General features: G+C 46.1%; 1 protein-coding gene across 1 annotated transcript; it reads right to left on the bottom strand.

The window, feature by feature from the left end:
• Positions 1 to 561: 561 nt before the first annotated feature.
• LOC102056957 (dual specificity protein phosphatase 13-like) lies at positions 562 to 9,851 on the bottom strand. The gene is made up of 3 exons (XM_005439209.3): positions 9,646 to 9,851; positions 8,716 to 8,936; positions 562 to 982 (listed from the first exon to the last, which is right to left on the bottom strand). Exons 1-3 carry the CDS (start codon positions 9,834 to 9,836, stop codon positions 768 to 770), a joined length of 627 nt encoding a protein of 208 aa, XP_005439266.1. The 5' UTR covers positions 9,837 to 9,851; the 3' UTR covers positions 562 to 767.
• Positions 9,852 to 24,268: the final 14,417 nt, after the last annotated feature.

The raw sequence follows: 24,268 nt of genomic DNA, 5'->3' as shown, positions 1-24,268 counted from the left end.
GGCAGGGTGCCCCGAGTGTGCCCCTCGCTTTATGCATGCAAGGGGATGGCTGCCTTCCCTCTGGCCAGCCGTGAGGCTGCCCGTGGCTGCGCCCCAGGGTGCGGCACCCAGCTGTGACCTCCAGTATTGGCTCCTGAGGGTTTCATGGTCTTTTGAAGTTCTGAGTATTTGCCATGGATTCAAAACTAAAAGGACGTGTGAAGGTCCCAGCGAGAGCCTCCACAGCTCGTACCAGCGGGAGCCCAAGGTCTGAGCTGGATCCTGACTGGTGTCACCATGTCAGACCAAAGGAACATGTCAGCTTGCAAAACCTGGAGTCTCACCCTAAGCCAGCTGGATGTGAAATGTTAAAGATTTGCTTAAAAACCTCATGGTTTCTTTTGCTTTTTACTAGTTTAGCCTTTTTCCCTCTTGCCATATAAATGAAATTATAAGCAAGTAAAAAGTCTTTTTTCGAGTTGACTGTGCTGCCTTTTAATTCTGCGTGAAAACCCAAGTGCTCCCTGTGCCCTGCCCAACAGGTAGTTAAATAAACAGGCCCAGGTGGGCAAAACTGGCAGTTTGAATCCTTCTTTATTTCATTTTCTTTCCAATTAGCGGGCTTATCCAAAAAACACACACTGAACTCCTACCAGCTTGCTCATGCTCAGCCATTTCCCAAGGAACTTCTCGGTGCAGCTAGAAAGCAGTCCTGACGGCATCCTTGCACTGCCTTCAGTGAGGGCAGCATCCCTCGGTCCGGTGCCGGGAGAGATGCCCCCTTGGCACTAGCAAGCCTCTGCTCCTCTGCCTTTCCCCCTTCCTAGCTGAAGGTCCAGCTCCCGAAGCTGCTTGAGGAAGCCAGAGTTGGGGCAGATGCCCCTGCGTGAGCGCACAGTCTGAATCGCGTCAGCGAGGGACATTTCTTCACAGATCATTAAGAAAGCGAGGACAAGAGTTGCAGATCGACTGATTCCCATTGCACAGTGAACTAGTACTTTGCCTGGAAAAAGGAGAGACAAGCAATTATGCCAGGAGGCCAAATGGTGGGGTTGATCGTGCTGGAGCAGAGATGGAAGGGTGCCGATGCTGGAGCTCAGCAAGCAGGTGTGCTCAGCCCTGTGGAGCAGACCTGGTGTAGTGCTGTTTGGGGAACCGTGGGGTTTTTAATGGCTGAGGAACAGAAAATTCGTAATTGTTTTCCAAGGTCCATGATTGCTTGTTTAGGCTTAACTGTAAGCCTAACTTAGCCCTCCCGCCCGGCCTGCCATCCCCGGTGTCCCTGCTTGCTCATGTGTGGCTTTGGGAACGATGTACTTGCTGGCAAAGCTTCAAGTCGTCATACTTGAAGGCCACGCTCTGGGAAGCAGCCTTGACAGGTCGGTTACTACCCGAGGGCCTGGAAAACGGGGATTTCAAATGTACAATGCTCAGGAGTGCTTGCTGCTATTACAGGAACACTCCTGGTTTTCCACAAGCTCTTTTTTCCTCGTTGCTTAGGGCAGTAATGCATTCTGAGGGTGCTAACTGCTGCCCAGACCTTGTTGGAAGTGTATGAGAACACGCTGTTACCATTAAGAGCAGCTCCTCTTTGCATTTGCCATTTGCACCAGCTTCCTTAGGTCTTTTTTATTTCTGTAGCCTACCCTGTACATCTATAGTCAGTGTCCTTCCCTAATGCCTTTGTCTTCCCATCTGTACTAGGTGACCACTAGAAAAAACAATTTATGAAATGGTTTTAGTTCCCCAGAGGTTTCAATGAGAGGTGTGCATCTTCATTAAAGGATTCTTAAATTAAAAAGAGTTATATCATGAGTCCTTCCACACTGTAAGTAAGCCTCTGGGAGGACCTGCCAGGGATCCAGGAGTATAGCTCCCTCCTCTCCTCTGCTCTGCTTTTGGTTTTGCTGCTGTGATCCCTAATGGAAGCAGCCTGAGAAACACAAATCTGTATCATGAGTGCTTCCTGGGTTTCTAGGGTGTGTCTCTGACCCATGCTGGAAGGAGAAAAACATTTCCCTTAAACAGTCTTCTGTGACATTAAAGGAAATCTTGTCAAAAGGATTGCTTTTGGATGGAAAAAAATTAGGTTTGTAGTTCTTTCCCTCTGGATGTGAACAAAGAGCTCATCGGGAACCTGAAAACCTGCACCTTGTAAATACCATGAAGTGCTTCAACAGGTAGTTAAATGGTATGATTCGATGAGAATTTTTTAATTGGAAAAAATCTGCTGTTGTTCTATACGACTATAGCCATGCCTGAAAATTTTCAAACTCTCTTGTCCTTTGTTGCACCCAGATCTAGTCTTTTCTAGAAACCATGGCTCAGCAATTGGGCGTTATTAAAGTGACCAGTGATCAGAATCAGATTTGAACTTCTGATCGCCTGATGGGCAGCTCTGTCTCCCATTAAGGCAGCTGAAAAAAATGTCGTCTTCACTGGAAATGTATTCACAAGTTTAAAACAAAATATTTCCTTCATACTTTTTTTAATTTTTTTTTAGACTTTCACATTTGTCGCCTGTTGCTTACTAATTGTATAGCTGTACAAATTTCTATTCAGAAAAAGAGGAAAATTAGTAAAAGCAATCCCTTGTTGCTGCTTTTTTTCCCTTTGGAGATGGAATAAACTATCTCAGATGCTGTAAAAATGTAAGGAGGGGTAGAAAGAATGGACAGCTTCTCAGGGCTAGCTCCTTGTTTTGTTTGTGCTTGCAGCATCTTAATTTCTCTATTACCAGGGAAGGAGACAAAAATACCCTTGCTGGATGACGAGCCTAGATCCAGCCAAACCCCTCGGTCTGATTGCCCCCATCTCCCTGGGTGTTAATTCCGGGTACTTTGTGCACAGCTTTTACTCTTAAATCCCATTTTGTTTGTGACAGAATATTTATTCAGCAGCCGTTCCACTTCTGACTAACGATGATGGCATAGCCACGTGCTCGGGTAGTGCGAGCATGTGTTGTAAGAACCTGCTCTGGCCGACTGGTGGGGAGAAGTGTTGGATTCCACAGTCAATGTGACACAGCCACCTTGCGTTATCCTGGCATGAGAAATCTGAGCTCAGCCCTAAAGATAGACCTGTCTTCAGTAGAAATAAAGGGACAAATATAGTCTCCAGGGAAGTGGTGAAAACAGCTCTGGTGACAGCAGACTTGGACCGGGCATCGAAACCTTTGGGGGAAGGAAAAGGCTTTTCCAACGCAATGTCAGTTTTGCAGCGTTAGAGGACCACGTGATTTCTGCTGTGTTTTCCCCTTCAGATACAGAATTTACTGAGCTACCGATGCCGTTATTCAAGCTCAGTTGCATCTATCTGTCAATTCCATTAACTCCATGGGGATTCTTGGAAGTGAAGTCCTACTTTTTATCAGAATATGGAGAAACGCTTCGCACCCTTGCTTAAATGATAATGCTAATTTAATTTTCACTAGACTTTATTTTTCCCATGTGCTGCACTATCCATAGCCTTCACGCCAGCCTTGTGGGACATGTATGCTGTATTATCCTCCCCAGAGGAGGCACTTCAGACCCAAATAACCCAGGTCTGAGACTTGCAGAGGGAACGTAAGGGAGTCAGCAGCGCAATTTCTCTTTGAGAAATACCGTGAATAGGGCTAAGTCCAAAAGGTCTTTGGAAAAACCCATGCTTCAGCAGTTTGCAGTAGGCCTAATGAAACAGTGGCAGGGACTGGGGACATCCAGACTCACTCACCCAATGCACACCCTATGTAACAGCAGCCAAAGAACAGCATATGCTGGAAAATTCTCTTGGAACTTAACCACTTTTTTAAAAAAAATTTCTTTCTTTTCGTGAAGACTTCTAAGCTACCAGCACTGTACGACTAAAAGAAAAAAAAATTATATTTATGGTTTCAACTGCACCAGGACGGGGAAAAATAAAATAATTTAAAAAAAAAAAAAAAAGATGCCATTGATGGTAGATTTGATTTTGAACCACTAAATATTTTTAAATTCAATCCAAAGTTGGCCAGAAGTTGGATAGGGGGCAGGAGATTTGCTGCTCTGAACCTAGTTTTTGTAAAAGTGTTCTTGGTTCTGTTTTTCTTCCACCCAGGTAGAGCCTATCACCTTGGAAAATGCTCAGCCCCACCTGCAGTCCGGAACTGCAGACCGAGGTGAGCACAGGTATGGACGCTGCCGTTAGATATTGCTGCCTGACGTGGTTTCGTTGGGGGCACAGAAAGCAGAACAAATTCCACACTCCCGCTTGCTCAGGCTGGCTCTCTATCATTTTATATAGAATTGTGACCAAGAGCAGGAGCACAGTGAATTTTCCACCCTGCTTTTCTGCACTTCAGAAGAGTCCTCCTAGATCAGCAACTAGCTTGAGAAGGTGTCTCAGCAAAAAAATGGACAAGTACCAACTATTGACCTTGGACCTAATCTGCATGGCGCTCCGATACACTTGTTCCCATGAGGATGCAGGTATATTATCTCTCTTATGCGTGCATTATCTGTTCTGCATTGTTAGCCTTTGTTTCACCATGCACAGAGGTTATGGTTATGATAAATGCTGGTATGCTGACAATGAAATGACTGTTTGTTGTAGATAAATCAGTCATGTGAAATGACTTAATTAACGTAAAATTGCTCTAATGAAAGCAGATTTAAATTTACTATGTGATTATTTGTAGCAGGCAAATTGAACGTTAAACTTGAGTCAGGAGACAAAAGCTGTGTTGCTGTTTGGGTCTGTTCGCAGGCGCAGACCCCTGTCTTTTAGCAGTAAATGGGTTAAGTGACACTGAGCCCACCACGATACACTGCACTCGCCTAGCACGTGAAGCACCCGCACCGCGTGGGCTGGCTGCCGTGGGTTTGATAACAGCGCACTGCATCAGCCTCTGACTGGAGGACGGAGCCTCTGCACCATCCCAGCACGGAGCTGGGATTCCTGGGTGGCTGCTGGACCACAGCCTGGGAAAGCACGGCCACGGAGGCTGTTGTGGTGCGTACCCTGTCATGGGGTGGGCAAGGAGCTTATCACCAGCTCTTCTGTGCCACAGAATCCGTGCCACAAGCCAACATACTGCAACGCTGCCTTCCCTGCCCCCATTTGTTTTTACATCCAGTGCAAAGAGAAGTTGGACTGATCCCACATTAGAGGGCCGTGTTGCAGCCTTCTCTCTGAGCGTGTAACAAGATCCCTTGGGAATAATGGGATTAACTGAGGAGAAGTGGGGGCACTTAGCTTCTGGCATTATTAAATCTTGCAATCCTTATTTGAAATGTTGCACCGCACATCTCAAGCTACTTTTTGCAGAGGCAGACAATAACTGTCATCTGGCTGGGATTTGTGCAGAACAATAACACTTGGTTTTTAACAACGGATTATGGATATTATAACCAGCTCATGCCTGCTGTAACTCTACTGACATCAAAGGGTTTGCACTAGGGATAAAGTTTGTACATTCAACTTTGTTAGCCAAATTCAAGTTGGGAAATTTGATGTTGTTGAACAAATCAGTCATTAAAATACATAATATCTTATTGTCCTTTTGCTACTCGTCATTAACTGAGCTAAATGTCCTGAACTAGCCCTTGATTTCTTGCAGGATGGATTCAATTTGGCTTAAGATCAGGCTCCAGATCCGTCATCCAGAGTGAACGCCCCAGCTCCCCTTGCTCCATTGAATCCAGCAGAATTATGCCGCTCACCAGGAGGAGAGCTCAGCTGGGCTAGTGGGCCCCAGGGGCTTTGCCACTCCACTGTGGTTTTCTCATCTCCTCTTAAGTTTTAGCCACAATCACGTAGCCAGGTGCAGAATCAGTTGTCCGTTTCTTGATTAATCAAGTGTCTATTTTGTCACAGCTGAAAATAGCAAGAAGCCTACAGAGAGCTGTAAATGGTGGCGCGTCCCTTCTTCCCACACCTCCTGGAATAGGTAAGGGTTGTCATCTGCCGGAGAGTGGGAGGCCAAAAACTGATGGATGTGATGCACCTGCAGCAGAGTCTAGAGCGAGGACCCTTCTCTCCTAAGTTAAGCCGCTTTCATCACTGCCGCCACCAAGGCAGCAGCAGGAGAGGGAGCCTAGCTTCTAATTTGCTCCAGTGAGTGGGAAAAGGGGAACGCCTTTGAGAGGAAGTCGACAGGTGACTTGAACCTCCTTGTTTTAAACCTGTTTGGAGGTCAATGAAAGGAGAAGCTCTCTGCTTGGGAACCTTTCTCTCTGCACAGCGTTAGTGCAATAGATTTTGTGGCATGCTTTCATCTGTGCTCTCAAGTTGTCTTTCTCTCCCTCTTCTGCTGGACTTTACCAAACCCTGCTGATTTACACTTAGGTTTGGCTGCATCCCAGAAAAATGCAAATTGTACAGATGGCCATGCAAAGGGGCAAGATTGATACTCAAAGTGTTGCCCGTTGAGCATGAGCGTGACGGAGAAGGCCAGTACTTCCCTGACACAGTGTTCCGTGCACTTCTTTGCAGAGTAAGGGGCAGGTTGTACATCTGCATGCTCTTGGCTGAGCCTTCCCAAACAGGTCTGTTACGTGGGCAAAGGAACAGCAGGGCTGTGCTGAAGGAAAAGCAGGGTTCATAAGATATTGCTTAAATGGCATGGCTGCACTAGTAGAGCATGTATTTCTTAATCTGTACAACCAAGATGATGAAGGAAGTCATGCAGGGTGTGATGCAGCTGCTGACTGCTGTGGCAGGAATAGCTCCCAACTAGAAGCATGTGAGTGCACACTCCCCTGCTTCCTTTTGTTCATGCTCTGGCATCAGGGTCTGAAGAAGTTGCCTTAAGAATAAATTCCTTACATCACCAAGGACATACTCTGTTCGGCTAAGGTAGAAATCCAAAATAAATCTGTCCATGCTTTTTTCTGGACTTCTGGTGTAAAGCATCAGAATTTTTCTTCAAGCATGATGGGAGTAACAGTTCTCACTTAATTCTAATGAGTATTTGATTCACAGTTTAAAATGTGTTTGTGCCTCATACAATCTTAACTTTGACTTATCCTCCCAGGTGAAAAAGATAATTCAATTCCATTTAAAAAAAAAAAGATGTTGAATTTGCTTGTAATAGTTAAGCAGCAGCCTTAAATGACTTCTCAATCAAACAGAAGTACCTCGTTACATCCTGAATTTAATATGAACAAGCTTCTTGTCACCTTCTATAAATTTTTGTTCAGCATCACTGGTTATAATAAATGCCAGTTTTTCCCTTCTTCTAAATGATGTGAGTAACAGTCCTCTCCCTGTCTCATCCCTGTATGGGTCATGGGTATTTAGCTGCTAAATTTCTGTACCTCAGGAAGTTGTGCTTCCAGAACATCTTGTTTATATATTTTTCTAAACTGTTGCACTTTCCTTAAAATGATGAATGTCAGCAGCAGCTGGAGTGTATATGATTGAATTTCACCTTGTCTCCATTCCCAGAACCCTGCTTCCATATGGAGTTCAGTAAAGCAATATCTAAAAGCATGGGAGAAGGGATAAATATGCCTTGAGTCCTAACTTGTTCTGCATTCATAACTTTCAGTATTTGGGCATGCATCTTGCAAAGCACTGCTTTTGTTTGCTTTTGTGGCCACCACAATTCATCTATTGTTTTTTGTCTTTTGTCAATTGATTTGGAACTTAAATTTAAAAATGCATGAAAAGATTTTTGGATGTTATCTTTCTCTGGAGCACCACCAGTAACAACTTCAATTGCAAATAGCATGTGCTGTAATAGAAATGGATGCAGATCCAAATTCCCCAAAGTGGTTTTGAAATCCAAACACAGCCCTCAGTTGCGCAAAGGCAAATAATTTCTAATGGGATGGGTCAAGCCCTCCAAACAGCAGTAAGCACTGAGGCGTCTAGGACAGAGGTCTGTTATTTTCAGTGACTGTGTCTCCTTTTTGTGGCTTGTATGGTGTGGGTCAGATCTACTAGCTGCATGTGATGAAGCCAGGTAGTTAGTGGTTTAGGACCCTCATTGATAATAGAGTTCACCGTGACGCAAGCAAAACAGTTTGCTGAGCGTGTAACTGTTCTCTTAATAAATCGCTTGCTTTTGAGTGGGCAGCTGTACAGTTGTGTGGCGCAGTGGAGACTTCCCTTTCTGAAGGTTTGTCCTTAATAGTAATGATCCCCCCGCTAGCCCCAGGCCTGTGGCATTGTACGTGGCCCATATTTCGTGAGTCCAAGGATTTTGGGGGTTATCTTCCTATTTCAAAGTTTAACTACGTCCAGCAACAGCCTGACATTATCTCCTGGCCGGTGGTGTTGCTTAGGTTTTAGACAGAATTCCTTCCCAGCAAGTTTTTCCTTATCTTGTGTTTGTAGGACTGGGCCAGACTGTAGCATTATAGTTGATTCTTCTTACTCAAGTATGATGCTTGCCCTTGTCTTTTTACCCCAGCCCAGCTTTTATTTTAAACCCCTTCGCTAATTAGAAAATATCAAGTGTATGTGCCTCCTCCCAGGTCAGTGTGTCCCTACAGGTAATAAAGATGACTTGCTATTTTGTCTCTTGCTGATGAATAGCACTAGGCGTAGGGAAAACCTCTTTAAAAGCCCGTTCAGCACATCCTTCCCTGTTTCAGGGGAACTCCCAGTTCCTGTGGGAGTTCAGGAGGCAGGCGTGATGCTACTTGGTTTGGGTACCTCCATCCTTACCCACATCTGCAGGTAGCCGCTTTATGCCAAAAACCATTTGATAACTTGCCCTACTTGGCTGCTACGCAGAAGATATGCAGCAGTCACAGATGGTCTGGTTACCTCTTGGGGAGTTCAGTGCTGCTCTTATGTATCGAGCAACGGGGTAGAAGTAAATGCTGAGATCAAAGTTGGGGTTGTCCTCTGCTTCTACTCCATAGTAATCCACAGGCAGGTCTTTGTAGAACTTGGGTCCAGTGTCGATGTGAAAGCGCCCGGCAGCAGCATTCACAACATGGGAGATGCCCATGTGGCGCAGCTGCGCTTTGTCACGAGCGACATACCTGGAAGAAGGACAGTGAGTTATATTCCCCTGCTGCGTTACAACGTGGCGTACAACATGCTGCTGGTGGTGGGGTTTGTTAAAACCACATGAAATTGTAGTGGCTGTTTTCTGACAGGTTGATCGGGTCCCAAGTGTCCACCAAAATGCTTCAAGACAGAAGTGACTCATTAAGAAACTGACTTTTACATGCCCTGCTTTTTTCTCCCAAACATCAGTTTGAGTTCTTCTCAACTGATAAAAAATAAAAAGGTGGTGGTGGTGGTGGTGATATTTCTGCACAAGCCAAGAGTTTTCTGGTTTGCTTTCTCACCAAGTCACCTTTGCTGAGCATCCATCGGTTCAGGGGACTGATGCCATCTGGCAGTGTGAGGAGAGAATGAGGCTGATACTGTTTTACCTAGCTCTGGCATGACTGCCTGCAGTACCGATGCCATGGCCCCACCAGGCTCTTGCAGCGTGGGACTCCTGTACTAATGTGGGAGGAGAAATCAAGAGGGGGAGTATTTTTTTGGATACTTAGGATGCCTGTTCTCTATGCTACAGCATCCAATGTACAGTTCAGCCTTGCTCAGCACTTAGACTTACTGCGAGGGGTCCCTGTATTAGTGCCTAGCTCACTTTTAAAGATAACTAGTGGAAGATTTGGGGGGAAATAGGGTGGGGGCTAAGAGTTGCATTAAGACCTTCAACCTTTCCCTCTCTCTTACAGGTCTCCCACGTAAAGGTTTGGCCAGACTTCATCCACATGTCCCGTGGGGTGAGTGCGTGTCCAGAGCATGCGCCGCAGCTCCTCCAGGGACGGCGTCCTGGCCCTGCTCTGGCTGCCAGGCATCCGGCTTGAGGCGCTTCTGATCCTGGGGCGCAGTAAGTCCCCGCTGCACAGCGAGTCCCAGGCCATCCTGAAAGGTGGAGGGCAGATGTTCACCACCAGCCAGAGACATTTCCAAGGTCGCCCTCTCTTCCTCTCACCTTCCCTTACCCCCTCACGAAGCTTGCCCACAATTTACAGCAGTAAGCTTTTTGGGGCAGACGCCATCTCTCTCTTGCCTACGTATATGCTTATCTCAGCAGAGGCCGTGACTGGACTTGGGAATGCCGTTGGAATCTGAACAGTGATGGTCCAGCGGCTCTCACAGCCCCATGTCGTGGTTCAGACAACAGTTTCAAAGCCTGCACTCCTAAAATAAAGTTCTGTATTATTAGAGCAAATTGGAAGTGAAAGCTTTTGCAAACTGGAAGGCTCGGGGCCTCAGCAGGCTCATTTTGACCTGACTACTCAACCTTTCTTTCTAGGTATGTCAAACAGTCGATTAAAACTTCATGATTTTGGAAGATTTTTTTTCGTAGGCAGTGGGAAAGCTCATGCTACTGCCTGGAATTCTAGACGCTATTATATTACCGCAGTAAAACAGCCCAGCCCTTGATACGCCAGCACGAGAGTTCTGCTTTCGAACGGAAAAAGTTAATGCTACGGAAAAGGTATTGTGTAAATGTAGCTACTCACTGAGTGCAGAAACAAGTCACTGATGTGCTATGCTGAGCTTTTCCTTAACCATGTAACTAGAACTTCCTTATATATACTTATTCTGACTTATAATTTACTCAACAAACTGATCTGAGCCGAATAGAATTGGTCATTCAAAAATCTTATGCGCTGGTTAAACGCTCTTAATTGTCACCTTCAGCAGGGGGAACGCTGTAAGGAGTATTTTGGTTCTTTCCGATGGTTGTTACCAGCCATACTGGTTGTCCTCATGACAAATGCTCATAATAGAGAAAATCTGCGTGAGGAAGTTACAGTGATTCCAGCTGCCATTCATCTGAGCATTAACCTTTTTTTTATAATGGTTGTTTCATTTGCATTCCTCTCCCCTCTGCCCCTTCCAAGAACTATCCCATTTCTGTTCTTGACGTAAGTGCTCTAATTACAAGGAGAATCACTTTTTTAGGCAGCGGTTTATCTCTGGAATTACTCTGTTCCCATGTGGTACGTTACTTTTGAAACAGTGGTTCCTTGTGTTAGCTATAGATTTGAACTGTTGAGAGGCCTTTTTAAGAAGGAAATAGAAATTGTATTTTTACCAGAGTTCTTTTTTAAGAAAATATTAAATTTATATATTTATTTTTTTTCTGTGTTCTAAGAACTAGTCGAGCATCTGCATTACAGAGATATAAGGAAGCCTGTCAACTCATGCAGCTTTAGAATAGAAGCGTCTGTCTAGGGCATGCGTGAAGTTGTAGTTAATGACTCAGTCTTGCTTGGGCACTGCCTTACTGAATGTCGTTGCATAAATAATTTGAGGGGTGGCTTGGGGCAGAACGGTCTAGAACAGCAAACCTGAAATCTTCCGTCTTTCTGCTGAACTGTATCTGTATCGTTTACGAAGAGGTTGTATTCATGTTCAAGCACCTCCATTTACAAATTCATTCAAACACTAACTGTGGTGGAAGGGTTTCCTAGCTTCCCATCAAGGTACTTCCAGTAGCCCTAAGTTGCATTTTGCTGTCCCTTTGTTTAAAAATATGTGTCTTTGCATGCACAAAGACAGAGTCTGAAGACGAGCCTGCTTTGGGAGGTCGTTGCACCTTCATATTAATCCACTGTTTTGCTGATGGAGAAGTGGAGCAACTAAGTCCCTGAAGAGGCCACAGAAGTGGAGGAGGGAAGCACGGGCTGTTGTGTCAGTATTAGGCCGCTGAAGGTTGACTAGGAGCCCCCCTTCTGCCGTGCATGTTGGGTGGCTTCCCTTGCCACCCAGCTGCCAAGAGGGGCCCTCTGTTATTTCAGTACACCACCTTCTGCCACCTTTGCAGGCAGCCTTGTCCTCTTGAATACAGTAAGTTTGCACCAAATAATGATGTTCCCAGGATGGTCTTGTATTGTTTGTGTTACAAAGAGCTCCACTGTGGAATGTGCTCCCCTCCCAAATGTGCATATCTCCTCCAGTGTCAGCTTTTACTGTGAAAACAAAAGCAGATGTTCTTGCCCATTTTGGATGGCTTTATGCAAGAGGAGGCATGGAGGAATTCCCATACTGGAACGGACAGCTCCCATCGTCTTCAATAGTTTCTTTGACACCAGCCACCCCAGTGCCCACTGTGCCCAGTCTGCCTAGCTCCCAGTGGTGATCTCAGACACCAGCCTGGCTCCTCTGGTCCCACACAGGAGGTCTGCTACCAAAATGGGACCCACGTTTCCCGTGTGCCTGACCACAGGGCCATCTGCCAGTTCATTAAATGCTTTCAAGAATAACAGCCTCCTCCAATCCTTCCCACCTCATAATATCTGCAGCAAATGTTCCCCTTTTTTTGATGTATCTCATTCCTTGCAGCATGGCTAACGACCACTCTAGGGCAGATCTCACTCCCCATAAAGTTGCTTTCAACTGGTTTGGTCTTTTTCCTATTTACTGCTGCCTCTTATCCCTTCCTCTTGCCCCCTCCACTATATAAATACTTCGATTTTCGTATTACCTAGCCCCAGAGGACTGAAGGCTGATGGCAGCCGCACTTCCCTGTAGGGTTCATGGGAGTGGAGAATTAGAGGGCACTGCCCCAAAGTCCTGGAAAGGTTGCAGCGTTCAGGCTGCCGTTAGGATGCAGAGGGACTGGCAGCAACTTGCAAAGCCCTGCTGGGAGTTGTGCTTTCCAGGTCCATATCTCCATCCCTGTAACAGCTGGGCCGATAACTCTGAAGTATAGCACACCTTAGGAAAAGTGCTCCCGGGAAAAGAAGGTAGCATGTGCTACACAGACATTGAAAGTTGTGGGAATAACGGTCTTTAGAAGAAGTGTGTGCTTCACAGTTATCTTAAGGTGGTTTCAGCTTGTGCTTGCATTGGTCTTGTATTATAGCTAAGGGATTTATTCCTGTTGAAACACAAGCTGCTGATGCTGTGTGCAAAACTTATTCCATCTGCATCCTGGTCGCATTTTTTCAACTGAAGAGCAGCATCAGTTCATGTAAAATCTATGTCCAATAAAAGGGAAGGACTGGAGTTCAAATTTCAAATGTGAAATAACTGGAACTAGCAGGCTGTGAATGATTCAAAAGCAGAGAAGTCGCTGTCGGACTATCCAATTAATATATTGAATAATGAACACACTGGAAAAAATAATAGCTTTCCATAGAAAATTTACAGACAGGAAAACAAGGCAATTCTTTCCTGAATAAATGACTGCTCATTTCTAGCATCAATCTTAACATTTTTAACTCACTAAATTTATATATGCAAGTGTCACTTACTGAAATGCACATATTTAAAGAAAACAATGCTATGATTAAAATTTTGTGCAATGTTTTATGAGGAGCCTGAATAGATTAAAACAAATTAGTGTGAAAGGAAAATGATTATATGTAATAATGTGGTGGTTCTTCATTTTTTAAATATGTTTTTAATGATTCTCGGCTCAGTTCCTCTATTTGCTTTTTGGAGTGGATCTGTTTCTGTGATGTGTGTCGTATGAACGAGCACTGCAATTTTAAAATGCCGGTTTCTGAATGATACTCGTATTAAATGTTTCTGATCTTTGCCCTGCTGGAGTTGTATTGCAGTAATTATTCAGTCACGTAGGAGAAATCTCACCATTATATTTAGATGAATTTTGAATTGGTTTGTACTACAACGGTAATTGTATCTGAACTGTGTAATAGAATTTCCTTAATTATGACTAGCAGGAGAATTGCAATCAAAGAGGTCTGTCGCAGAGCGGGAGGTCATTCGGATGATCTAGAGTGACCTGGCGTATGGCACAGGCCACCCATGTCACCGTGCCATGCCTGCGTCTGTAGCCACCTTTCTGGAGACCCATTAGTGCTTGGCTGCAGTGGGGCTGAGCCCCAGCCGTGGGCCCCTACAGACGGGCCGTCCCAGGAGGGACCCTCTGAGAGGTCCCGCAGCGTGGCTCCTCCCGGGCTGTTCGGGCTTGCTGCCTTCCCGGCAGCGAGTGCCCCTGCGGACTGCACACCTGTGGGTGCTTTGGTGGCGTTTGAGTTCATTTGGTGACTCTGGTTTTATCCATGACGTAACTCAGCGCTGTGCTGAGGAGAGGGCCTTTGGAGACGGGGATCCCGTGACAGGCACCTCGGTCCTTGGAAATGTGTGCCACCTTGTCTCTAGTTTCTCCAACACCACAGTATTTCATTAAATAAGAACAAACTCAAAAGTCAGTGTAATTCGACAGCTAGGCATTACACTGGTACGAGATCAAGCGGAGAGGCTGGTGTGAAGGCTGGGAGGTGGGGCAATGCGAAACCCTGCAGCGTGAGGCTGTGGAAACTCGGGAGGAAAAATCAGCTCTTGTGTCTAGGATATTTAGTAGAAAGCCTTTGCATCCTCTGCTTTTCCTTGCATTTTCCAATGCCAAGATAAAGGAGGGATTTGAGAATAAGATAATGATGCTGGTGCTCTCCATTCAATGGCCTATTGAGTTTTTCAGTCTTCCCAGGTGTTGTATTGGCTTCATGCATGGATACAGCACAGCCATTTTCCTCTGCCTTCAGTAGAAATATCTCTGAATTTTTAAATCCTGAGAACAGTGTGCTTTACATCCTGTTTTTTTTCTCAAGCTGGTTTGTGCTGTAACCTTGTCATCTCAGTGAAGCTATCAGTCTGACTGCACTTCAAATAGACTGATTTGTGGTGGTGAAAGACCAGGCTGGAAGCCCAGGGCTTGGCCAAAGTAGGTCGTGTCCAGTTCATGCCTATCGTGTATTCAAAAGTCATAAACGTTTCTCAGAAAGCCTATCCCTTGGAAAGATTCCTCCAAGGTAACGTATGTTTGAGAGAGGGTTTTGTGTTGCTACATCTCCACACAAATGACAAGTATTACTGTCATCATTCTTTCTTCCTTGGTGTTTAACCCGATAGTCTTGCTGGAGCCGTAATTTATCAATTGCTAGGAGCGCTACAGGATATAGATGGTATGAATCAAATACAGCGGTGACTGAGGTAGGGCTGGCTGGACTTGAAAGCTGAGATAGAGGCAGTTTCCAGGGAGGCATGAGGTATTTGAGTCGCCAACTGTTTGTAAGAAAATCTCTCCGGCAGCTGGAGGATGTAATCTGAACGGCACTTCCAAATTTAGAGGAGGCTTCCAGCCCCCCAACCTTAACCCAGCTGTACATTTGGGGTAAGGCACCCGCTTGGTGTGACTTGGCAAAATCCACGTAGGTGGACTTGCTCTCAACAGACCACGCAGACCCTGTGTTGAGGAGCAGACAAACTAAATGAATCTCTGCATTAGACAGCTTTGAGCAGCACAAGGAAGAAGAAAATATCTGATTGGGTTTTTTGTTTTTTTTCCCCTCAGCATTGTGTTGATGCCGAATTTTCTGTCTTAACTGGAGAAGGATCGTGACGCCTGTCCTCTGTCCGGGTAGAATTTTCCTCCATGTGACATCCAGGGAAATAATCAGCAACATTTCTGATGCAAAGCACTACTTAAATGTAAGGAAGAAATTAATCAACCCATCCTGGTTCTCAAATATGCTGACTTTACCACAGCTTCCACTGATGTTAGGGGTTGCCAGGCCTCAGAAGCCTCAAAAATGTCTAATTTTTTCATAGCAAGTCTGTGGGCCAGCCAGCAGGGCTCAGACCTGATGGTCTTGACTGTTTCAGGATGTACATTAGCCTGCAGTCCCCAAGGCAGGGTGGCCTCATTTTTGTCTGTAACTCTAGTATAAAATATTCTCTTGTCATCAGCTGGTTAGTACACTTGTATTTACCGACCACGTGTGTGGTTCCTGGCGGTAGCTGGGCAGAAGCCGGCATCCTTTCATGTGCAGCAATGTTGTACCAAATGTGCAAAACCTGGCCACCTGCTGATTTTGCTAATTTTTCTGGGTCTTGCATGTATATTTATTTTATTCTTTAGCCCCGGGAAACCATCTCTGTAGAGATACTGCCCACACTGCAGCTTCAGCTGGATAAAAGAATAGTGAAAAATACGGGCAGCTAAATGGATTTTTCCTTCCTCATGGAGTGCAAAACCAAAGGCTTTCTGGACACGGTTGCATTTTTGTATAAATGGGATCCTAACCACGTTTCTGAGACAGGACAGAGTCTGCACCAGGCAGGGGTGGGCACATGGAGTATGCTGTATGGAAACCATGGCCGACAGGTAGCACTGCCAGGAGGATTGCAGAGATAAGAGGAGATAGCGCATCCACCCCGAGCTTTTCTGCGGCTGCTTCATCACTGAAGCTTGGCTAAATTTTGTTGCTGAATTGGACCTTTTATTTACTAGTTACAAATTTTACATGCCATTTTAATAGTGTACATTGTAACTATTTAAAGCTGTGCGTTAAACAGGCCCAGACACTGTTAACAATCTGCATGTTACAATATATTTTTTTGTAAGTGCTTGTTATAGCATCAGCTATTAAGAATTTATTACTAGTGCATTTTAGGTGGTGCTTTACAGTCATTTAATTACAGCCATCTAGCAATCATTACATAAATATGCATGGAGAGCAAGAACCCCAATGTAAGGTGACCCTCAAGGCTTTTACCTGCCAAGCCCAGAGTTCAGGCCCTCAGGTGGCAATGATGTCATTGGCATATGCAGGGAAACACAAACACTGAAAGCTGTGCGGGGAGCTGTGTTCCTCCCGACGCTAGGTGTTCATGAAGTCATCAGCTGGAGCGAGAGCACTGTAGAGCTCCAAGGACCTGAACTTGGCTCTTGGCAAGCAAGTAAAGGAAGGTCGGTTCCCCTCCAGCCCCAGTCCCAGCAAAGACGCAGGGCGTTTGGCCATGAGCACAAAAGTTCAGCGGCAACAAGGGGCCCTCTGAAGCCCCTTGGTACCTCTGTGCTCTCAGCTGCCAAGTGCATCCTTACACCCATTCACCCATTGGCCTGATGTGGTAGGGAGTCAGACATACTGCATATGACCCAAAGGTGGCAGCTGGTCCAAAATGCATCTGCCCCATCTCCATGCTCTTCGTCACTGTGACAGCATGCCCATATTCGAGTCTCTCTAGCTCCCTGCCAGGCTCCCACTCCTAGATCAAACATCATTGCTGGCATCTTCTGCAATGGACTTCAGCCAGCAGACTTGACCAGTGACTGGAAATGACAGTCTGTAACTCCTTCCTCCATTCAGTACTGATATTTTTTCACTCCCTCTTAAGAAAACAAAAATCCCAGTCTACAGTATTCTAGCACTAACCAGCTCTTGGACATGCTACACTCATGAGACATGCTTGCTATCTCTGTGCTCCCACCTAAAGACAAGCTTGCCTAAAATTCAGTTCTGTGTTAAGGCTGCCTCTTCTGTGCACGAGGGTTGTTACATTGCTGTATCTCTCTTGCCTCCAGCAAGAAATTGTCGAGGTGAAGCCTGGTATATTTTGAATGGCTAAACTCTGGTTTTTCTTCTGGAAGCACCAGCAGACAGTTACTGAAAAACTGGAAGGATGAAACGTTTCTGATAGACAGGCTGGCAAGTTGATGCAAGTTGCTGTAGATCAGGAGGAACGTGTGGCACTTTGGTTTCCTCTTGGAGCTGCCAGTAACCAGCTGGATTGTCTGCATGACACTGGTGTTTTGAAACAACCACTCCAGTGTCTTCATCCTCCCTTGACGACACAAAGCCTAGCTGCTTTTTCAAGACTTTTAGTAATGCTTTACCGGTATTTGCAGCCTGCAGTTGCAGAGAGCATGTGGTGCTCTCGTTACTGGATGATGTTAGTACAGCATGACCCTGTGGAGAGGTACAAGCTTGGGTTTATTCACAGATTGCCTAAAATGTGCGGAGTGTGTTTCTCTGAAGCAGATCCAGTGGGCTAGAGGCTCACGCTTGCAGAGATGCATCGCAGCCTCTGCACTGTCGTTGTGTGGGAGGCAAAGCTGTTAGTGCCGTACACCACAGGGTACATTCTCTGCTCCCTCTCTGTGGCTGTTTGGGGTGGAACTGTGACCAGCCCCACTACTACACTCTTGCATACTGTCTACTTTGTAAGAGGTGTTGATCTGGACATCTCACTTCCAAAGGAGCACAACGCACGAAAGTCACAGATGGGTTGCTGAGCGCATTGCATCTAGCTTAAGAAGGACCAAGTGTCACTTGGGTGTTGTTTCCAGTCTCTCAGCTGTGGTTTTACTCTTCAGGCTTATTCTGAGTTGCATACTCTTAATCTAGCCTGATCTCTTTTTCATAGGTCACCCCCAAAATGATCTGAGACAGCAGTCACATTTGTTTGCGACGTTCAGAGGCCAAGGTTTTCCTGTGCTGTGCCTAGCACAGAACCCCGGTTGCAGTGCAGTCCCTTAGGTCAGCGTCCTGTGTCCTCACCAGGGTTTAGCAGGCCACATCTGAAGGTGAATGAGGCTGCTGTAACAATAACTAATATAGCAGAGTCCTCCAGCCCAGCGCTGGAAACATCAGCCTTCAGTATTCAAAGAATCCCATTAAAAATGAATGGTTTCTGCCCCAAGGATTTAACCGAAAGGATGGCACAATGCAAAGCCCTTCTCCCCTGTGACTAGTTCTGGTATGTTCTTCTATCTTAAAAACAATATACTGCCTTTTTTGGGGTCTATTCTGTTTGGGGGCATTGACAGCTTCACTGCTCTTTGTTCTTGTCCTGTGGTCCAGCACCACAAAGATAGCTCCATGCTAGCTTACGGGAGACAGCAGGCACATATCCCTATGCAGGCGTAGCAGGAGCATTGAGTAACCTGATAAAAAGGAAGATGGGAAACAGCAGGAGGCAGGCAGCCGTGGTTCCCTGGTGTTTCTTGAGCACTGGAATGCATTTTACAGCTGTTACCACCGTGGCCTGTGAGGAAGGCACTGCCGTTGCCACCACATAGGTGGAGATGGTGAAGTTAAGCTATATGATTTTTCTGCATCTCTCCACAAGTCTGAGCTGCAGGGCAGCCCAGGGGCAGAGCACTGCCAAAGGCTGGTACTGATAGCTGGACCTGGGTGAAGAGTCACCCTCGGGTTTAATTTCTATCAAAAGCTATGTCTACCTCTGGTGAGTCAAAGGCAGCTTATATGATGAGGTGAAAGCCATGGTCAAGTTCGGACTTCCATGCTGGGGCATGAGGCTTCCTAGGAATGCTTTGGCAGATTTTGGCCTTGGTGCTCAAAATAGAATTATTCAGAACATGCGAAATTAAACCAAGGATGCAGAAACCCTGTATCACCGTGCTGTGCTCCTGATACCCTTCTCTTGGTGCCCACAAAGTCCTCCTTTAGAGATACCCTAAAAAACCAGCATGAGCCCTTACTGAATGCACTGACATTATAGCTTAAAACCAACTGCACTGTCTTTCTGTTTCTTCATCTTCCTTTCTCTCACCCTAGCCTCTCTGATCTGAGACTCTCTAGCAATGTAATAGCCATGGCAGGACTCAGAAAAGTTTGGAAGGCTAGTTCCAGTAGCCTGTATTTCTCACCAGTATCTTCTGGCAGAAAGATAAACTACAGAGCTGATAGCAAGCTCCTGTTGCCCAGGTCTCTGGCTACAGAACTGGGAAGGATAAACACCTCCTTAAGCACTGCAAGATAGAAATAGAACAAGAGAAAGGAATGGAAATCCTCTCATAATGCAACGGCTAGAAGCAATCCAGCTGTTTTGTTTTATTCCCACCATGAGAACTATGGTCAGTCCCAGAGCAAGCTTGGCCACCTGTCAAATCAGGTTTGTGCACTAAAGCTTATTGGAATTTGACACGCTCTTGTCTTGGAGCACACTGGTATGGTCAATACAGACTCCTCCTATAGCACTGACACAACACGTATGCTACCCATGCAGTCCCAGATGTCCCTTATAAATCATGAAAATACTGGCCAGTTCTAATCAGACCCTTTGGGGTATAATGTGTAATACACTATTTGAGAACTGAAAACAATAAATCAAATCAGTACAGAGGTCAGACTAAGACTAAACAGAGCTGAGACTTGCCTGCTGATGTGCGGATAGGCTAAGAGATGCAACAGAAAGAGTTGAAATCCCAAGTCAGCTAAGAAAATTGCTTTCTTCTCATTGTAAAATCTCACTACTAAGTCTCCTGAAGGGGAAAAAAATAGGAACTCATCATATTCTGTAGCACAGCTGATTTGAGGTCTAGAATTTCCCCACAGTTGTCTTAGCTCTTGGGACTACAGGTATTTCTAATCATTTGTCCTTTAGGTTAACTCTTCCCACTTTCCTAAAGCAAACTAGCAGTTAAAAATATGTGCCCCCAAACGTCATCAATCACCTGGTGCAAAAAGAACAGAATACATTTTCTTCTAGAGCATAGAAACCAATTAACCAGTAGCAAAAAATAATTTGGATCCACTTAAAAGGCAGGTGATGCCCCTTGCCAGGGCCGCAGCAGGCAGCTGTGCCGAGGGAAGCGGCCTGGCGGTGCCCGCCTGCCGGCAACCGGGGGCGGCCTGTGCGCCCAGGTGCTGCTGCGTCAGCCCCAGTAACTGATGCCTTCTCTTTGATACAGAAAACGTCGAGTCCTGTCTGTGTTTTTGAAGTGTTACCTGACTCTGAGGACAACATGGTGTTACGGGGTGCGGCCAGGCTTTGTGGCTAACTCGTCGTTTGGCCCCCATAAACATTATCTGGCAAAGAACAACACTGAAGGCTAACTCCCTTGTTCATGCTGTATCTGCATGAACCTTTTGTTTCTTTTAGAAAACCTTTTAGAAGAGGAACACCCAATACGGATTTTTTGCTTTACCTTAGGGCGAGGACAGTCTGTGGCAGAAGATTCTGCTCTGCACATACGCTGCAGATGCTCAAGCTACGTAACTCTCAGCACCGCTGTTGAATTCCCCTTGCTTTCCATCGCGCTTTTTCCTCAAACCCCTCTACGTTTGGCCAAAGCTGGGCAGAGTGTTTTTAAAGCCCATACCGCAGAGTAGCTTGGCACCTGAGTTTTGCCCGTGGAGCTGTATTTCTAGCGGTGGTCTGCGGGGAAGGCCGTCAGAGGCCCCAGCTGTGGCAGCCTCCCTTCACCACGAGTATCGGAGAAGGGCTTTGTTCTAATCCTGCGCAAGCTGCTGAGCGCAGGCTTTGCTGTGGGGAGGTGCGCGTCGTATGAATTCGTGGGGTTCACGCCGGTGGCTCTCGAGCTGAAACGTCTGGAGAGCAGTGCCAGGAACTGATCTCAGACTTTGTCTTTAGTAATGCAAACCAGTAATCCAGAAAGTCACCATAAAACAGTGAACAAAGTCCCTGTGAGACGCTGGCAGTAAATAAAAGAGCTAGCAAAAAGCAGGGCAGTAAATAACTGGTAGTGAACAGAGTGGGACTTGGTCTGTTTGAACAATGCACCAACGCCACCAAACTGGGTGCATACATGGGGCAAGGTGGATTAATATTATGTTTTATCTCTAATTAGACCTAAAGTCTGAATTTCTTCCAAGCCCAGTGGAGAAATAGTTGAAGCACGGATGGAGACACAATCATCGGTTTCATCGGAGGTGCAGCACAGCTTGATGCAGGAGCTTAATGAAGATTTGTTGGTCAACAGCAATCTCCCAACCCGCTTAACGTGCTCTCCATTTAATTTGCTCTGCTACTGTAGTAAATTTGAAGCCCCCAGGTCAGACTCAGCTTTTGTGGCTTCTACAGTCTCTGCAGTGTCAGCAGGAAGCACGAACCGAAGGCTCAGAGCCTGGACTCCAGCAATGTGTATTTCTCCTAATGAAACCCAAAGCCAGGTGAAATTTTTGGGAGAGAGGAAACAGGATATGGAGTCCCTTTGGGGGGTGGGGGGCGTTTATAGCACTCAGAAACTTGGCCCATGTTTCTGGTCCTCCTCCCTTTTCTGCTCCACAAAGGGTTTGTAGCATTTTTCGACAAACTTGGATCTGTCGTGTGTTGTGAGAGAACCTGCTGGGAAATATGGTGATTCCTGCACTCCAGGGCAGAGGAAACGTGTGTTTCTGCTTTGTGTTTTTAGGAAAGTAGGAAGATGAAATTCAAAATAAAATACAGCAGATGGAAATCTCACAGAGACAGACACTGGGAAATGTTTAGACAAGCTTTGTCCTCAGCCCTTGAGCTCAGGATTTAGCAACTAAACCGTAGAGAGACTTCAGAAAGACAATGAAATGCATTTTGGCTTCAGATACAGTTCCTCCAGAATCCAATGAGAGTTGTGCACATGAATCTGAAGGCAGAATATAGCCAACAGCATGGGGAATAGAGGTAATGTGAGAAACTCTCGTGCTGTATTATTATAGTCTGAATTGTTTCCATCATTTTGGGTTAAGTAATTCCCCACTATCCATCTCTAAAGTGCAAACAGTACAGCCTTGATGTGCCCTAGGGAAAGGAAGCAAACCAGCCTTTGAATCTTTACCCAACCTTACTGCTCATATTTTGCTTTCAGTGAATAACTGTTCAAATCCTTTAATATTTCATTCCCATAAAAATATATTTACCAGGGGGTTTTGTGGCAGCAGTGAGGCTGTGTTTATTATTTTAGGAACACCACACGACTGGCTTTAGAGAAAAGACGAGGCAGGAGCAGAGAGTGCTGCAAACCTATTGGAGAACAGCATGTTTTCCACCTGTTGAGGCAGCAGCCACAATAACAGATGCACATAATAATTACCTGCACCTCAAAGGCAGCACCAAGTCCTGCACCTTCTGCTCCCCACCTAGCAGACAGCTAGATAGTGGAATTGCAAAAGAGGAGCACCAAGAGAGTAGAGTAGGCAATGCTTTGCAAAGAAGAAAAGAGCAGCGCTCACTAAGGGAAGGTGGAAGATGAGAGGGAAAGGTCTGAGGCACCATGATGCTAAAGGAAGAGTGAAGCTAAGGAACTCCGGGAGCCCGCCTCATTTTTCAAGTGGCGGTCAGGTTTTTGCTAATACCGTTTCCAAGGTTGCTCTCATTTGTACTCTTAACATCAGAGATAATTTCTACTGATGGACAGGTGCCCTGGACACCTACTGGAGCCCGTTACTTCCCAGGGATGGATGGCCCGGCAGCAGCAACATGGGCACATACCCCTGTAGGGTAAGGGCCTCATCTTGGTAAGCAATGTCGCGAGTGACCATGAGCGTGCGCCGGAGCCCTGTTCCTCTTCCCCTGCCTGCTGCCTGGCGCTGGGAGCATGGTCGGGGTATGCTGCCCTTTTGTTTGCAAGTGGCCCAGGGCACCTGGGGTAAGGAGAAGGGTGGGGGATGGTGTGGGGAGCAGGGGTGCAGGGCAGGCAGCACACCTTCGGGCTTTCCTGCTAAAGCGCCGAGGCTTGTGAGGCTCTTTTTCTCCCTCTCCTCTGACTACCAAGAGGAAAGAGGTGACATTTGGCTGGGTGAGGGCTCCCGGAGCCCAGACCGTGTGAACTCTGGAGTGCCCTGCACTGTGGTTGTTCCTTACTTGCAGAAGGGAACAGATCCTTCTTAGCTGGGATTTGCAGGGGATGGGAGTGATCTCACCCCGATTTAATCTTGACAGAAGAAGATGATGAGAAGACTGTGTGCTGAGTTGGAGTTTTCCTTTGAATTCCTACAGTGTTGAAGGCAGTGCTATAAATAGTCGCAGTATCCTTTTTACCCTGGTACAATTCTGTCTCCGGCTCCCCATATAGACAGCAAGTCTGCTGGTAGGTATTTAGCAGGAATTAATTTAACCCAGTCTTCTCTTTCTGTACTCTTTTACTCCAAGCATCCCGATGACTTCCACAGCCATACAAATATATTTCCTCAATAAAAATCTTCTGAGGAAGGCTGCTGATATTAAAATTCCCATTTCTGTCTGAAAATTCTATCCTAGTTATAAATAATCTATAGAAGCCCCCAACTATAACGAGTTAGTATAAAAAAAAAAGGGGGGGGGGGAAGGGGGCAAAAAAACCCCTTCATGCACACACCCTCAAACTTCTTAATCTTTCTTTCCCCCCATGTTTTGGTTTTGAACAGCACAGCATTTTATTCATAGTCTGTTTCACATTTTCTCCCGTGTCACTGCCTGGCCAATTTCTCCCTTCCCAGAAACAGCTCTTGTGAACATCAGTGAAGAAGGAAACCCAGCTACAGCATTTCATGGCTATTATCTTAAAGATAGCTTGGTACGAAATTTAAATACAAGCCAGATTGCTATTTAAAAACCCCAGCCCCTCGAATTTAAGCATCTTTTTCAGTGAGCGGTCCTCAGCCTGGGAGTCCAGCAGGGGAGCGAACTAGGATTTCACAGATCCTGAGCGTTTTGGGGTGCAGGGGCAGAGGCGGCAGCCTGGCTGCGCCAGCCGGGGTGCAGCTGCTGGTGCGGGGGTGCAGGTCGCAGGGGCTGGTTCAAACGCACTTGCCTGGCCGTGGGAGCTCCCGCGCCGTGTCCTGGCTGGCCGCAGTCTCAGTGATGC

Source organism: Falco cherrug, chromosome 9, assembly GCF_023634085.1.
Source record: "Falco cherrug isolate bFalChe1 chromosome 9, bFalChe1.pri, whole genome shotgun sequence".
Classification (NCBI taxonomy): Eukaryota; Metazoa; Chordata; class Aves; order Falconiformes; family Falconidae; genus Falco; species Falco cherrug.
This window is presented reverse-complemented; position numbering and strand designations above follow the sequence as displayed.

Excerpts from the sequence above, each read along its gene's own strand:
- LOC102056957 (XM_005439209.3), bottom strand. The coding sequence starts at position 9,836 with ATGGCCTGGGACTCGCTGTGCAGCGGGGACTTACTGCGCCCCAGGATC. Across the intron at positions 8,937-9,645 it reads AACCTTTACGTGGGAGACCT|GTATGTCGCTCGTGACAAAG; the intron begins GTAAGAGAGAGG and ends TCCTTCTTCCAG. Across the intron at positions 983-8,715 it reads AGCACTGAACTCCCCAAGAG|GCAAAGTACTAGTTCACTGT; the intron begins GTAACCAGACCA and ends TCCTTTTTCCAG.